Raw genomic sequence first — 16,321 nt, 5'->3', positions numbered from 1 at the left:
AGGTCATGCTGCAAGGCAGTATGATGGTTAATAGAATTAATTTGTCGGTAAACAACGCAATCGTCGGCGAACAGTCGTATGCCGGAGGAAATGTTTGAAGGTAGGTCGTTAATAAATATTAGGAAAAGCAGAGGCCCTAACACACTCCCCTGTGGTACACCAGACGTGACCTCAGTGACAGGAGAAGGAGAAAAAGTTTCTAAGCCAAGAAAGGGTTAGTGAGTCGATACCTAGATGAGATATTTTAGAAATGAGCCAGCAATGAGCAACGCGATCAAATGCTTTTGAAAAGTCCAGGAAAATGGCGTCTATTTGTTGACTGTTGTTCATACTGCTATGTAGATCGGTGGTAAATTCTAGTAACTGTGTTTCACAAGATAGACCTTTCCTGAAGCCATGCTGTTTCTGAAAGAAAAAGTTATTTTTTTCTAGGTGCGTGTAAATGTGCGAGGCGATTATGTGTTCAAATAGTTTGCATGACACAGATGTTAGCGATATTGGGCGATAGTTTTCAGGCCTATGTCTATCTCCAGTTTTAAAAATGGGGAAACCTTCGCAATCTTCCACTCAACGGGCAAGACACCAGACGACAAGGACTGCTTAAAGATATGATATAGGATGACACTTGAAGTAGATACTGTGTTTTTTAATAGCTTAGTGTTAATATTGTCAATACCACAAGCAGATGTGGTTTTAAGTCCGTTAATGAGGCTAACAATGCCTTCAGTTGAGATATTTATAGGTGCCATAAATGGGTAATCGTAATCCGGAACCACTGGAATATCGGAATGGTCTTCCCTTGTAAAAACAAAAGAAAAATATGCATTAAATAGTGATGAACATTCCCCGTCTGAAAGAGGTGGTTGTTTGTCGTCTAGCAGAGAAATACCAGAAGTGTGACCGGGTATTAACGGTTGCCAAAATTTTTGCGGATTAGTCTTCAGGAGAGAAGGTAAGTCGTGAGCGAAGTACTTGTCTTTAGAAGTGCGTAAGGCTAAAGTGTACTCACTAAGGAAATTTTTGTACTTGCTCCATGAGGACTCTCCCGATTTATAGCATTGCGGTACAGACGTTTTTTTTTTTATTACGTAGTGTTCGAAGTTTTTTATTGAACCATGGTTTAGATTTGTCGTTCGCTGCCGAAACGTACGGAATATATTTGTCTTTGTAAAGTATCCAGTTTTCGTTAACGGAACGTTGGGAAAAAGACGGAAAGAATGAGTCACTGTTGATGAAAATGTAGTTAGCTTTGTTGTAATCCCGAATTTTTTTATGTTGAAACCCAGTGAATAACATGGGAATTCGGAGCGTCAGCTGAAGCAGCTTATGGTCACTGAAACCGTCAGAAATTAACACAGGACACACGGTTTCAGGTGCGGTAGTTAGTGCCAAATCTAAGAGGTTATTGTCACGGGTGGGTTGATTGATTACCTGAGAAAGATTTAAGTCCAAGGTTAATTCAATGAAATCGGTTGCGTGCTTGCACGACGATGACAAGCATGGCCAATTGATTTGGGGAAAATTGAAATCGCCAAGCAGATAAACATAACTACCATATTTACTCGCATAATGATCGCACTTTTTTTGTCAGAAAAATTGAAGCAAATTCAGGGGTGCGATCATTACGCGGGTTAAATTTCCCGGGGAAAAAAAATTTTTTTTTTTCGTCCGCGTTTGCCGCGGGATGCGAGATTGCGGGTGCGGGACACCAAAACAAAAATGGCGGCTAGCGGAGCGAGCCGAACGCGATTTTTTTTTTCTTCTCGTGAGTACATTACGTGCATTGAAACAGTTTCTTCCGTATTAGTGATGAATAATATCGTTAATATCGGCAAGTTTGCGGCAATAACGTAGCCATGTCCACTTTGAGGGGACAGAAATAGGTGGGCGCGCTTAGCTGCCAGTGACAGAAACACATGACGGGCATGCTGCGGAAACTGCGGCATCTGTCTTCACTACTTTCCGCTAATGGTGGGCGAATATCTTAGCTGTGTTACAAGCGTCGGCGTATGAATAGGGTACACTTTTAACGTATCAGAGTAAACGTGGCTACTATCATTGCCGCGCGCGATTTGTTGCGTGCTCACGAGTGCAAAAGCAGATGAAAAGAATCGAAATGCGCCTTTATTGTTTTTGTTGACATCAGCCATTATAAAGCCAACCCATAATAAAGGCAAGTTTGGTTGTACCTCATTTTGTCATGGAAGTGCGGAAAGTGATGAAAGTAATGAAATGAGGCATCTACTTAAGAATGTTTAGTGCGTGCAGGCCGCTTGGCTTGTCTTGAAGAGTCGTTCGCGTAGCATTCGACAGGTGGTAAGCGCGATCATTATTCGCTAGACTTAGCACACGACATATCGCTGCGGCAAGTTCGGGGTGCGATCATTACGCGGGAAATAAAAAAAATCGAATTTTGACGACAAATTTTAGGGGTGCGATCATTACGCTAGTGCGATCATTATGCGAGTAAATACGGTAGTTGAACATTTCTGCATGGCAGTGACAATGCTTTCGCGTAGTTTATCAACAAATGGAAGGGACACTTCAGGTGGGCGGTAACAGACACCAACTAATATGTTTCCACAAATGGTTTCACAGGTAGCCCAGATAATCTCAAGTGATGATGAGGTGTCAACTTCATAAGAAGAAATCCTTTTATATATTGCAAGTAAGACACCACCGCCCTTTTTATCATTGTGGTCATGCCGATAAATGCTGAATATGTCACTTTCTACAAAAATCGTGGTGTAGCCATGTTTCTGTTAGAGCTAGAACGTCGGGTTTGCTATCTTCTATAAAGGAACAAAATATATCGCGCTTATTTAGTATGCTGCGTATGTTAGTGTACGATATTGTGAGCAAACGAGATGATTCAGTAGAAGAGGGAAGTTTAGGGACCTGCGCCCCCGTAGATTTCTTTAGCTATCTGTTACATAATACGACGGTGTCTCTATCAACATCGTACATGTATTCCTTGTTGTTAATGCGCATCTTGTCAAGTGAAAGTTTGCGGGGTTTGTCCTGTGCTCTTGCATATTCTAACAGCTTTTTTCTTGCTAAGCGAGTGCTTGGCGCGAAATCCTCGCGGACAGATCAGCGGGAGCCTTTTAGCTTCCTTGCAGAAGCCAAAATATTCTGTTTGTCTTTAAATGTGACCAGCTTAGCGATTATTGGCCTGCATTTGTCATGAGCGAATCGACCAATTCTGTGCACTCGTTCAAACTGGTCGCTTGATAAAGTAAGCCCCAGCCTTTCAGTGCAGAGTTTGACGACGTTTTGCTCTGAAGTCGTCCAATCTTCACCGGACTCATCGCTGATGCCAAAAAACAGTAAATTTGATCTACGTAGTCTGTTTTCGGCGTCCTCGCACCTTGAAGCTATGGTTTTTAACTGGTGTGAAAATGACTGGATGCCGTCAGGTATGTCTGTCCCAAAGGTTTCACGTAGGCTAAGGGTGGACTTGAGAGTGGCGACTCTGTCCTTAAGGCATTTCACCTCAACGTCTGTGGCGTCCTGCTTCTCTTTTATCCCCTTAAGCTCCACCAAAATTGCAGTTTGGCCTGCTGCTATCCTGCGTACAATGTCTAAAACAGAATCTTCAGGTCCAGGATTAAGTTCGACATCCCCAGACAGCATCAACCGCAACAAGTCGCACAAAGCAGCAGAGTGCGCGTTTGACACTGTCATAGAGCTCAATCAGGCACGACACCGCTATTAGACAGCGATTATTGCACTTATAGCCACTGGTATTGTCCAGGTAACTAACCTGTAACAACAGAAGCGGGGAGCGTCCCATTGTCGTAGCGGCGTCGTGCCCAGCAGAGAGCAGTTGTGGCGGGCTTTTATATTGCGCGCCGGATCCGATGTTCATGCTGGTGCATTGCCCGCGTTGCCAGGTGATGATTCCGTCATCCGCCAAAGCTGGTGCCGCATGCCACGTAGGCGCTCCCTCGTTCTGCGGTAGATCGACGATACCATTGTTGACAGGGCTCGGCCAAGGGGACCACGCATGCGCGTCCAAGGTACGTGACACACCCACGGAGCCAAGTTCCAGAATGACGGGAGGCCGGCAGGTCAGCCCGAGCAGGAGGAACTGTTACAACAGAAGCGGTGAGCGTCCCATTGTCGTAGCGGCGTCGGCTCAACATGCTCAACAGGCCAATGAGAGTGCTGACACGTGAGCTTGAAGCTCGCCAGATCCATCTAACAATTTGTGCGTCGTACATGACAGCATAATCAACATTTAATCATCGATTTATTTCAACTACCATGTACGTCGACGTTGCTTCTTTAGTGCCGATACTTTGTTGACCCCCCCCCCCCTTCTTCAAGGATACTTCTGACAGTGAAAAATAACACTGAATGTCCACATCAACAGGAACGGGCATAAGATGCAACCATTTGCGACCTTTTTAACAGAAGCTTGTATTGCCTCACTGGTGTCGGTGTTACCGTGCGAAAAAACCCAAGCTGCGCAAAAATAGAAATTGCTTATCAGGCTGCGGATTCGAACCACCGACCTCCGGATCGCGAGACCACCACGCTAACAGATTCAGCCACTGTCAGTTCATCAAACGCTGCCTTTAAGATGGGTAAGTAGAAGCAGCGCAAGGCATGAGCCAATCACGGGCATCCCCTTCTTCCGGAGGAGGGAAAGGGTGTGTTCGCGTGTTTGCTCGCCCGACACCCGCAGTTTCCCACACCAGTTCAGGCCCAGCAGTCAGATGGGGAGGCCGCGTTTGGTCTGTTCTGCCAAAGAGCAGGCTGCATTGAAGGAATGGCAGTGGGAGCAGGCCACGTGTTGTGCGTTTGGCCAAAGAACAGGCAGTGTTTGATTGATGCCACCGGGAACTCATTCTAGATGGGGTCGACGTTGACGTGCCGCCCTCGCCGTGAGGCGTTACAAAGAGCCTCAGATCCCAAGCTTCGCTTGCACCCCGCTTCACAGCAGTGGAAGGGCAGTAACTTTTTTGGCCTCCATCCTTGTGTCATAGTCAAGCATGCTCTTGCTAAATAGAATCATTCTTGGCAACTAAAGGTTAGTGTTTAAGTGCAATTAAAGCTCCTCATTGGAACAGTCTCCAGGACTTCAGAATTTCACAATAAGTAGAATACCATTTTGTTGGTAAGTACCACGGCAGAGATAGTGACCTATAGGTAGATACTGAAAGAGCCAGTATTCAGTAAAAACTTATAAATGTAAAAAAATTTGGCCTAGTCTAATTTAGAGTAATTGGCAAAGATACCTGTTTTGCAGTCTTATACTAGTGAAGGTTTAGCACTACAGGACTGTGCCAGTTCCATTCCAACTACATCTGCCCAATTGATGCCATTATAGATTAACATTACTGAATATATTCTGCAATCACATTATTTATTCATAAATTACACTTGCGCAGGTAACATGCATGTACTGTCAAGAGTAGATATGAGAGATTATACAGCTCGCAACGCACTGCAAAAATGAAAGGTCACAAAGCAAATATGTTCTCGTTAAAGAAGCATAACATTATCTGCAATGTTGTTAGAACTTCAAAAATAAGTTTTTTGTTCAAAGGCACAACTAGTAAACAACTATAGTAAGAATTTCATTTAAAGTTGGAGAAATAGTACAACTCTTGGCATTCTGGGGAGTTAAAAAGAGTGGAATTAAGAAATCTCAACTTTGTCAAGTAGGAATGAAATGGAGGGCCCGCCCCATTTTGCAACTTTACTGTGGACCAGTGTATGCCAACACGGAAAGTAAGAAAAGAAATTTGGGTATTTCATGGTGCGTGTAGATCCATAGACTTTTGTTCCCAACGGTATCTTTTGATGACATGCCCAGGCTTTTTTTTTTCTAGTCACTTGTTGCACTTTAATGCGATAAAATCTACTTGAACCTCTTGTTGTCGCAAGATCCGCAGGCGAGCTCGTTCCCTCAATCGGTTGCCACCACCCAGTCTCTACTCAACCATATCTTGTGAACAATATATACATCTTTTTTTTTTTTTTGCCTCCTAGCATTTTGGGTGATATCCTGAGTGATGAAAACAAGCACTCCATAAAATCAGCAACATCTATCATTACAACAGATTCATAACAATAGTGCAGCCACTACATTGTTTTAGCTTTCCATACTAAATAAACTCACTGGGTCTGCGTTAGTGTGGGCAGGGGTAAGCTTGTACACGTAAGTTTTTGGTAACATTCATAACAAAGCAAACAAGCTTTCAGGACTATAAACCTTTGAGTCACATCAGCTACGTGGGAGCAAAATATACATTCAAAAAACAGGAAAAATAGGCACACTGTTATGTGCCACTAATCCTTTCCTAAAAAGCTGCAAGAATTTAGGCGGTTTTGATAGAACTATAGCATGGCACAAAACTGATGGTGCTGTGCATTTGGTCACTGCAAGCAGCTGTACATTGTTAACCTTTCTGGCCAATCATGTCTGCTGCAGAAGCATCCCTAGTATGTCTCCCAATTTCAAGATACTTGATTTAGTGCAGTATCACTCTTTGTTGACCTTTTTATCAGACTGACGCAGAAGTGGGAGCACTGTACACTGTTCACATTTTCTTTGTGCGCAAAAGATAAGTATGCGTTGCATTCACCACTAAGAGAATGTATTTAATGCTGTTCTTAAGTTTACAGCCTTACAGCACATGACACAGGTATTCATGACAAATCTGTGCATGTCATACAGACAGCTGAAACTTCAAATGAAACACCACTTTCCTCCCTCTTGAGAAAGCGCCACACCCAGCCAGAGTCAAGGCAACACAAACAAACAGTGCAATGCAAAACACAGTCTTAAAAGTGTCGCTCGCCATGATGCATTACTTCGGTAAATCGCCCAATTCAGGATGCGCAATGCCACGGTGGAAAATGTGCCACGCAACAAAACTGGATAAGAAAAAAAAAGCGGGTGGTGCTAGTCACGTGAACCCGATGTGGTTCTTCGGCTCAAGTATGTGACAAGGTGAGGAAGGAACGTCGCTTGCGGAGGCTACTCAAGGCAGAGGGAGAGTGTCTCTCTGTTGGCAGTCACGCTCACCTCATGGTGGTGTGGTAAGAGGGCATTCAATTTCTGCTGTCTCCTCTAATAACAAACCAGTTTAAAAGATTATTTCGATAAAGAAATGCCAGAAGTCTGAAGTCGTTACTCCAAACATTCATCGTGGATATGAAGTCTAATGCATGCGGAACTGTCGAAAGTGGTTCACTCATATTCTTCTCATCTACTTTCAAGAAATTTCACACTAAATTGATGTAGACCTCTGCATTGTCACAAACAGCAGGAAGCAACCTTGAAGTATGTTTTGAATTCCTCATTAATGCATGAAAATCCAGGATGCAGCAGCCAAGTAACAGTCTACTACACATAACTCCATCTTCACCTCTGCGTTCAGGCAATGAAATGCAGTTTTTACCATAGCGAGCATGAGATGTTTACTTGGAGATGCAGCTCTTAGCCTGTCTACGTATGACTGTGATATTTAAAAAAGGTGCCAGTTATTTAAAACTATGTTATTAAAAAAACATCTTTCATGTTTGAAACATGCCTGGAGGCAATAATAACCAGCTTGAAAAGTAATTATGTCCCATGGCTGTATTCGGGTCTCAAGAAGCTTTAAATTGCAGTGTAAAGTAATAGCGTCCTCGATCACCCGCACCGGGGCGCCTTGGTGCGCACTTTCATCCTCGATCACCGGAAGCACACCCTGTTGGAGCGGTTTTCCATTGCCCCGTCTCACACCGAGAAAATCGGCGGTGCGCCAGGGTGCAATCCCCAGCAAGCACTGCGGGACGCGCGCGCGCACTGCCGACTTCAGAACCGTGGATGCTCTGGCCCGATAGCTGCGGTTGCAACGGAGTTAGCCAGTGGAGATGTCGGCAATGAGAAAGGAAGCGCTGCTAATTGCCGCAATCGATGAGCTTTTTTTTCAAGTTCTTCTGACAGCGAAGACGGCATGCTTATCAACCTCGTCCAAAAACAATGTGGTGAAGAGCGGCCGAAAGTGGACAGGTTCGTTGAAAGGGTCGTCAGGAACGGGTAGTCAGGATTAATTATAAGATCCATTGGTGTTTGCTTGCAACCAGGTATGTCAGAGCACGCAGTTTGACAAGGTTCGAGCGCTTGCCACAGATGCTCAGCACCTGCAAACAACAAAATGTGTGCGCGCGCGTGTTCGCGCACGTCTTGCGCGCCAGGGGCAAAATAGCGCTGCATGCAAGCACCCTGCAATGGGTGCAGTTTTGTCCTCGATGTTGACCCTTTGCAGTGCGCCACCACAGTGGTGCAAGGCGCATCATTCTGGTTTCGGGGCAACCCCGGGGCAAGGTGATTGAGGACGCTATAAAACTTGCTAGGGGGCCTGATGTATAAGGCCCTCAAAAAATAGGCCAAACAGGGGGCTAAATGTTTCTTCAATAGGATAGAAAGTTTGCGCTGGAAAGTTAACACCAAATATAAATGAAAATATATTACTTCAGACTTACCACCAGACTTTCACTATTCGAGTCTTGTTCTCCAAGGTGCATTGCCATTCCAACTTGTCCAGCTAGCGAGAAATGCAGTTCGTATTGCCTTCGCCAATGTGTTGCACATGCACATGTGATGAACTCTACAAACTGAGAGCAGCATTGAAGATAAACTGAGCAGCTGAAAGCGCACGCACTGTTGCTTCTACGCACAATATGGAAACTAAACAGCAGAGGTAAATTTCGTTAAAAGAACTGCGTAACACTTCATTCCCGTTCATATTGAAACATAAGTCGACTCTGAATATAAGACAACCCCCTACTTACAAGACATCGCATTACAGTCCCCTTTATAATGGAAAACTACATGTTCTATAAAAAATTGGGCACTGAAAGCACCATGCCCCGCTCTGCTTCAATTGTTTCGCTTAAATCTTTTGTGTACCCAGCAGAAATTCTAGATTCTAAGCTTTTGTTTTAAATGTAACAAACCTCGTCAAATTTGGTGCAGTGGTTGCCGAGAAAAACGAATACTCCGTTTACATGTACTTAGATTGGAACACCCGAGCTAAAACTTCCTCTTAAACGCGCCCGCCACGCGGAGGCATTGCCGAGCCCAAACCGAAGGAGCAGTACGGGATCCACATTTTCTCTGCTGGAGGCACCGCCAAATTATACTGAACAAAGAAACGTTGCGTACCCTTAGTACACGTACAAATTTCCTCTTTATAGCGACAATGTAGGGGACTGCGGCTTGCACTGGCAGCCGGCTTTACCTATGCGCCGCCAGTCTGGTTCCTCAGACGTGTAACGATTGCGACAGTGTACGCGGCGCAAAAAGCACCTGGGACTCCTGCAAGACCAGACAAAACCTTGCCTTTGTGCATTATCTAACTCCTTCTCATTGCCGTTAAACAAAACTCGAGAACGCAGTCAAGAATTTCGTATTGAGCTGAGAGTACGCTGCACAAGGTCTACTGAAAGACGGAACTTTTAACGACAGCTTCTAGGCTAACTTCAAGATGCATCGATAAGTAACTGTTCAATAACTGTAGAATAAATACGTCCACTTGCCTGTCTGTTCACGCCAATACCGCAAGCACTTTTCAGAAGCACGAGACGGGCGCTGAAAAGCGTCGAGACATTTCATTCGGCGAAATTAACCGCTTGCATTTCCAATGCAGCGAAAAATCAAGTGAACGATTAGAGTGTATTAACGACTTCGACGATGCAATCGGCCATTTTGGGAAGCTTTAGGCATGGATCGGCTTGGCTATTAGCCCCGAACGAACACGAGCGGCGCTGCGAGCGCCGCTCGCGTGACGTCAGGGCACGGACTCGCGCCTGTCGTCTGCTACAGTTCGGGCGTTGTCCGGGCGCTTTCTGCGGTGTTTTCGTTTGTTCACCCTCGTTCTCTCTGCTTGTATACTTATGGTGGTCGTCTCAAATATATTTTTACGACGTCTTTCTTTGCGAACATTTATTCAAAGAGCTAAGTTCTTAGACAACAATGCAGCTCTCGAAGGCAACGCTACAGTGCCAGCCGAAGCGACGCAGACCAGCCCATTGCGGGTTTTTCATACGCGGATAGACAATCACAAAAGCATAGCCTATAGGAATCCAGTTATGATACCATACCTGCCGCGGTGCAACAAGTATGTCACAAAGCTGGCTATATATGACTTCTACAGCAGTCACGTTGATTTTATTCCGCTAAAACAGGTTTGCTCACGACGAGTAGTTCATAGCATAATATCGAATTTTTGCATTTCCTCACAGAAACGCTCGGCAGTAGCACGGGGACTTAACTAATACTGGAGCTTAGATTCTACACGCCTCACTTGCTTCTTTACCTGCTTGTCAACATTAGGCGGTTCTTCACATGTTTATTTTTTTTTAAGCGGTGGAAACTTGAAGTAAAGTTAATGAAGGCTTACAGCTATTTACAGAGTACAAATAGGAATGTACCAATATATATTCCCTTTTCCGTGCTACACGTTCAACTCGCCTCTTTAGAGCGCGTTTGCTAATGATTAATAATGTATGTTATGTTCCTCTTTTTTTGTCTATGTTACCTAGTGTATATCATTTATTTATTTCAATGCCACAGTGTGTTTTGCATTGTTATTGTGGAAATATTTTACTGTTCTTTCATATATTGTATAACTGCAATGTTTTATGGCCACTATATAAATGTAATTTATATGGCGCTTGATGTGTTACCCCATGCAGCCATATTGTACCTAAGGGGGTGAGGTTACCTCAAGCCACGTCTGTGCGGCTTTTTTCCCTCATCCACCTCCATCTACCACTCCTCTGTACATGTGTGTGTGTAAATGGAAATTAATAAATCAAATCAAATCAAACTCACTTGAGAAATTTACTGGTGCTTGTTGCTTGAGGAATATACATGACGAATCTGTTTGGCGAACTGACACAGGCTGCTCGGCCCAATTTTTTTAGTGAAGCATGCCTGCTGGACCGCATAGCTGCAGCCAGAAAGACGTCGAAGCGTCAATGACTAGTAGTATGGGACATATTCAAGATATCGAAATTCCCCCGGTGGAGGGTCAGAAATCAAGTGAAAGTATGTGCAAGGCTTGTGGTGCTTTCTTTATGAATGTTTGCGATTGGATTGGAGCAAACTTAATTTAGCCTTAATTTATGTACCGACGAAGCGAATTGTTATCCGTTTGTATAATTAAATAACGCTGGATCGAGACATTGTGAGACAGAAGGTGCTTGAATTTTCCTTTTGTAGGCAATCTAAGCTGCGGTGTAGTAGCTCGAGAATACTTTAGCCATTCCAGTTGGCGCTGTAAAAAAATGCTTTATGGTTTTAATTCGAAGTTGTAGTGAACTGATGGGTTTCACGAACATAGCGTGCCTCGCCATACGGACAGTCGATTGCTACCGTTACGTGATCAGGGGTGTGCCATATTGTCGATAAAGGCTACTGAGGGCCACTATGAAACATTTCATCACTTTCAATTGAGTGGCTCTCGATCTTAACAACGAAACTTATCTCTCAGGTGATTGCTACTATGGTGTTTGTGAATTAACTATGTAAATACTCTACATGACGCGCCGTCGTGTTAGCAGCCATGAGCAATTCGTTTTTTGGAGGCCTGTTTCAGAGGGGGATGAAAGTAGCAGCAAACTTTTTCATAAGAAATGCACGCCTAACTATTTTTTTACGCAACAATGAATGGCCATATTTGAAAAGAACAACACACCAGAGTAATAGGAATCGTGATGACAGCTTCGCTTGGCAGTGTCTTTCTAACATCGGATAACATGTTGATGCCAATTACCAAATTTTTCTTATCTCATAGCTAAATACTAAATGATTGTTAAGTGTTTAGCGAAGCATCATACACAACTTCGCGCGTTGAATTTGCAGATATTCTTTTTTTAGTCAAAATTTACCGATACACACGGCGCATATATGCATTGCAGAACCTAGTAGACCCCTTTAACGCTACTTAGCTTGCGATATCCAAGCCGCAAAGTTTCTCGACTCACACGCCTTTGAAGAGGAAACTGTGGTTAAGGTATGGCAGCTGAAAGAAGCCGACGTATTCTTCAATACGTACGGCTCGAGCCACCCATACCTCAAGCATACACGAAGGGAACGAGCGCGCGCGGCAGCCGAGCGAGCCGGAGCGAGCGGCGTCTTGGCCGTGACGTCACTCGCGAGAGGGCGCCACTCCTAATTCTCGCCGCTAATAGATGCGCACAATCTTTGGAAGCAACTTTCTTCTTCTTTTTTTTTTTTTTGTTGCCAGACAAAAATCGCTGTGTTAAACTTTTTTTTTTTTTTTACAGAGAAGATATGTTTATATTAAGGGTATGGTGGCTAGCATACACTCTTAGGCATAATTACACCCTCTTGCCACACAACGATAATCGTCATCTGCTTGTCCGCATTTCCTTTCTTTAACGCGGCGAGTCCGGTACTTTCCAGTAACGAACGGCATGCGCATTATCATTCCCGACAGGAAAGTAACAGGCAATGCTATCATGCTGATAACGCGTGTGCCGTTCGTTACTGTAAACGCCGCCAGAAGTGAGGAAGAATTCCGTGTGTCTTGAATGACGCTTGTACAGTTATCAGTCAAACCGCCTAATGTTGCCACTTCTCTGCTGTGCTTATGTGGGCTTTTTTCTAACCTTTCACAGTGGGTGCAGCATGTCCAGAACCACAGCGTCCTGCGGTCTATCCTGTTGCACGGGACTGGTGGCCACGCATCGTTACACAACTTCCCAAATAACAATAAGAGTCAGTTTGGCACTTAGTAGAGCAGTATACGAGGGATCAAAAAAAAAATGTGATTGTTCCGCAAATATGTTCCGCAAATATATATTTCTCTATCATTCTTCTAGAGGTAATTCAAAAAACGAAACTATAGTCGGATGCAACTTAAGTATGCAGCGAAGCCCCGCCCACGGCCTCATAACCGCCAGCCACTGTTCCTCTGCGAGGCTGCAAATACAATTCATACTTCAAACTTTTCCTGTTAGGCAAATAAGGCGGTGACCACAAAAATAAAATTATTAGCGCAAAATTTTATACATTTTCCCTCCCTTATTAAAGTATAATGGCGAAAGTCGAATTCTTTTCGAACTGAAAATTATAAAATGCTTGCTTTGCTGCAACTATTTGTTTTCAAGTTTCAGTGCAGTTGGCAGTGAAGTTTCATGAGTAAAACGGGTTCAGCAGTGAAATGAACTGTACCGCAGACTTTTGAAGAGTGAAATGCTCAGACTCCATACACTTTGTCCATGCCTGTTGCACACCTCACTGCTTCCGCCGATGAAAAGGCTCTTCAAGAACAGCAGACTCTCCGGATCTATCAAGTAGGATGCATTGTTGAAAAGGCCACATGACGATGATTTTGTTTGTTTTGTGATTGGCTGGCTAAGCAACACAACCCCGCGCGGTTCACGTGCCATGCTTGCTATGTATTCTACTATAGAAATCTTTAATTTACATTTTCACTTGTTTACTTGTTCTTGGTAGAGTTCTTCCTGCAGTTCTTTCCAGCGTGAGTCCATTTGATGTGGTTCCTTGTTTGCCATGTAAAGGAGAGGTGCATCTCACAGGCCTTATGTGTCTTTATGGTGAATGGTGGGCATTATTCATATTTGTATAATAAAGGTACCCTTCCCCTAATTTGCATAGGAAGGAGACCTAAGGTTGCCCCCCCCCCTCGAAAAAAATTACAGCGTACGCGCCTGCCCTGTTGCCATTGATGAAACGACACAGAGGAATGCATAGAGCAAACTTTAGAGTCGGAAGGCTCGCATCGATGTCACTGGTTGTCCTTTCCCATTGTGCACCATTAAAAGCACTCATTGGAGTTAAAACAATGTTTGACTAGTTGCTAACATATTTCATAGTTTCCTTCCAGCGCAGACCCTCACTCCAGAATGCTGCAGGTCACACTGAACATTAATTTCCAAGTTTCAGTGCACTTCCTGAACCGCCCCCACTGCCAGATCCATCGACAGTAATTTTGGGTAGTTATTCCCATAAAACTTCTGGGTTCCTTGCCTTGGCACTCAACCTCAGTACACTGTAGCTACTAGTATAGGTGAGAAAATTATGCCGTATAAACAGAATGAAAGGCAATTTCCTAAACATGCAAAAGCATGCAAGTTCCTTCAACGCGCAAAAAGCATGGATAGCAGGCATATTTCTAATTTAGTGTGTTCACTGTGTGAAAGCTTACATTTACATATATGGAAGCATAGAACGAATGTTTCAAAGCATTAATTACATCCTTGAGCTTAATAATTAACATTAAGAATTCCGTATAATTTGGGCAATTTAATCTTACACATAAAACCAATTCATTCAGTTTTGCAGACACTAAGTGGGATCACAAGTTTCACTATGTCTTTTGGAAGAACGACACAGGAACATGTTTTCTGCTGCAAAATGTTTTCCTGTAAAACATCTAATTGGGAAGAAAAGCATTCTAAAACAATACAAGGTTTTCAACTTACTTATCCCAAATGAAATATGCAGTAATCTTTGCCAGTCTGTCTTTTATAGTTCTTTTAACAAAGAAATTATTGCCATGTGATGCTTTGTGCACTACACACAAAATTCAGTGAATGACAATGCCATTCATGCTTAAAATAAAAAAGAACACTGCTTCCCCAAGTGTTGCTAGCGGCTACTTCCTAATATAGGTTATAGGCACTCAAAGTTCAAAATTTTCAAGTGGAAATGAGAGTGAAGAAAGGCAAATAAGGAGGTTAAAGTGAAAACACTGTATTAGGCACACCTGCAACTAATAGACGATGCAACTAATAGAGAAGAAAACTCAACTAACAACTCCATGGAGGTAATAGCAGAAGTGTCAAAGTATGGAAGAAAATAAACGAAGCACTAAATCGGAAGTCAGTCGATACACAAACAAATACGTTGAACATTGATTGCACTTTTGTAGGTGGTACAGAACTTGCAGACCATTTTAACAATTTTTTTGTTAAAGTAGGATGCATAGATCACGACATTCAAGATACAATGCATGCCGCTTCATTAAGAGAATCTTTATTCCTAAAGCCTACTAGCATCCCTGAGATGATTACAACATTTCCATCCTTGAAGAATAGCCATAGTCGATACGTCGATGATTTAGAAATTAGGCCAATTAAGTACGTCGTAGACTTACTTGCAACTGCAGTAATGCACATTTTTAATATTTTCCTGTCAACCGGAGTTTTCCTGCGTAATATGCAGGTAGCGAGAGTAATAGTTCACAAAGGAGGTGACAAAAGTAATATGGGCAATTATCGGCCAGTATCTATACTTCCTGTGCTATCAAAGGGACTCGAAAAAATTTTTAACTTTCATATTGATAATTTTTCGCAAAAACATAGCCTGCTAACCAACTGTCAACACGGGTTTAAGAAAAAGCGGTCTACGGAAACTGCTTTAAGTATACAGAAGAAGCTTATTCTAGAGAACACTGAAAAAAATTTTCTGACTTTAGGGTTATACGTAGACTTCAGCAAAGCCTTTGATAGGGTCAACCAGAAATTGCTGCTGATAAAGCTGGAAAAATATGGCTTCCGAGGAATAACACTTGAACTTATCTGATCTTATTTAGAAAGCCGACGTCAGTTTTCTGAAATTAATGAGAACAGATCGCAGATAAAATCTTTGAGAGCGGGTGTGCCCCAAGGTAGCATTCTTGGCCTGATACTTTTCCTGTATTACATTAGTGATATTGTACAAGTGAGCGATATGTGTAAATTTGTCACATATGCAGATGATTGCTCTGTTTTCTTTACAGGTAAAGATTTAAAAGAAATAACACCTATAGCAAGCTCCGTTTGTTATGGACTTTGAGCATGGTCTAAGGCAAACGGCCTCATCCTCAATGAAACCAAAACAAAATGCGTTGTTTTTCATGCTCTGGGAAGTTCTACTACATTGCCAGATAATATTGTGTGGGGTCTGTATAAAATTAACATTACGTCATCCATAAAAACCCTAGGCATAATACTCACAGAGCATATGTCCTGGAATGAACACGTTAGTCATATTTGCTCAAAGGTATGAAAAGTTGTAGGTGTGTTAAATTGCAATTGAAGTGCATTACCTTTTCAAGTTAAGCGTCTCATTTATCATGCTCTTCTCCATCCACACCTCAGTTACTGTTCACTTATATAGGGTAACACTACAGCGCAAAATATTCAAATGCTGGAAATACTTCATGAGAAAGCAATTCGGGTGATAGCGAACGTTTGTTTTTTCGAGCATACGCAAGAGCTTTTCCAACAAAACAGAATAATCAGAGCCCGTGACATATATAAATTCAAAACATTACTAAGC

General features: G+C 43.0%; 1 protein-coding gene across 18 annotated transcripts in view; it reads right to left on the bottom strand.

Moving 5' to 3' along the window:
* Window positions 1-16,321, bottom strand: part of LOC139059879 (uncharacterized) — a 54,866-nt gene that overhangs the window by 22,505 nt on the left and 16,040 nt on the right. For 11 of the 18 annotated variants that reach the window (XR_011514466.1, XR_011514459.1, XR_011514462.1 and 8 more), the window contains one exon: window positions 3,767-4,093. The exons of 3 other annotated variants lie outside the window; for them this stretch is intronic. Coding sequence is in view for 3 of the 15 variants with exons in the window: in XM_070538398.1 (XP_070394499.1) it covers window positions 3,767-4,093 (327 nt within the window). In the remaining 12 variants the exon portion in view is untranslated. Of the gene's footprint in view, window positions 1-3,766; window positions 4,094-8,487; window positions 8,550-9,543; window positions 9,733-16,321 lie in introns of those variants that run through there. 4 more of the 18 variants (XR_011514463.1, XR_011514464.1, XR_011514467.1 and 1 more) reach the window with 3 other exon arrangements.

The sequence above is a fragment of the Dermacentor albipictus genome, chromosome 5 (genome assembly GCF_038994185.2).
Source record: "Dermacentor albipictus isolate Rhodes 1998 colony chromosome 5, USDA_Dalb.pri_finalv2, whole genome shotgun sequence".
NCBI classification, from domain to species: domain Eukaryota; kingdom Metazoa; phylum Arthropoda; class Arachnida; order Ixodida; family Ixodidae; genus Dermacentor; species Dermacentor albipictus.
The sequence above is the reverse complement of the archived record's forward strand: the minus strand, read 5'-3'. Positions and strand labels throughout refer to the sequence as shown.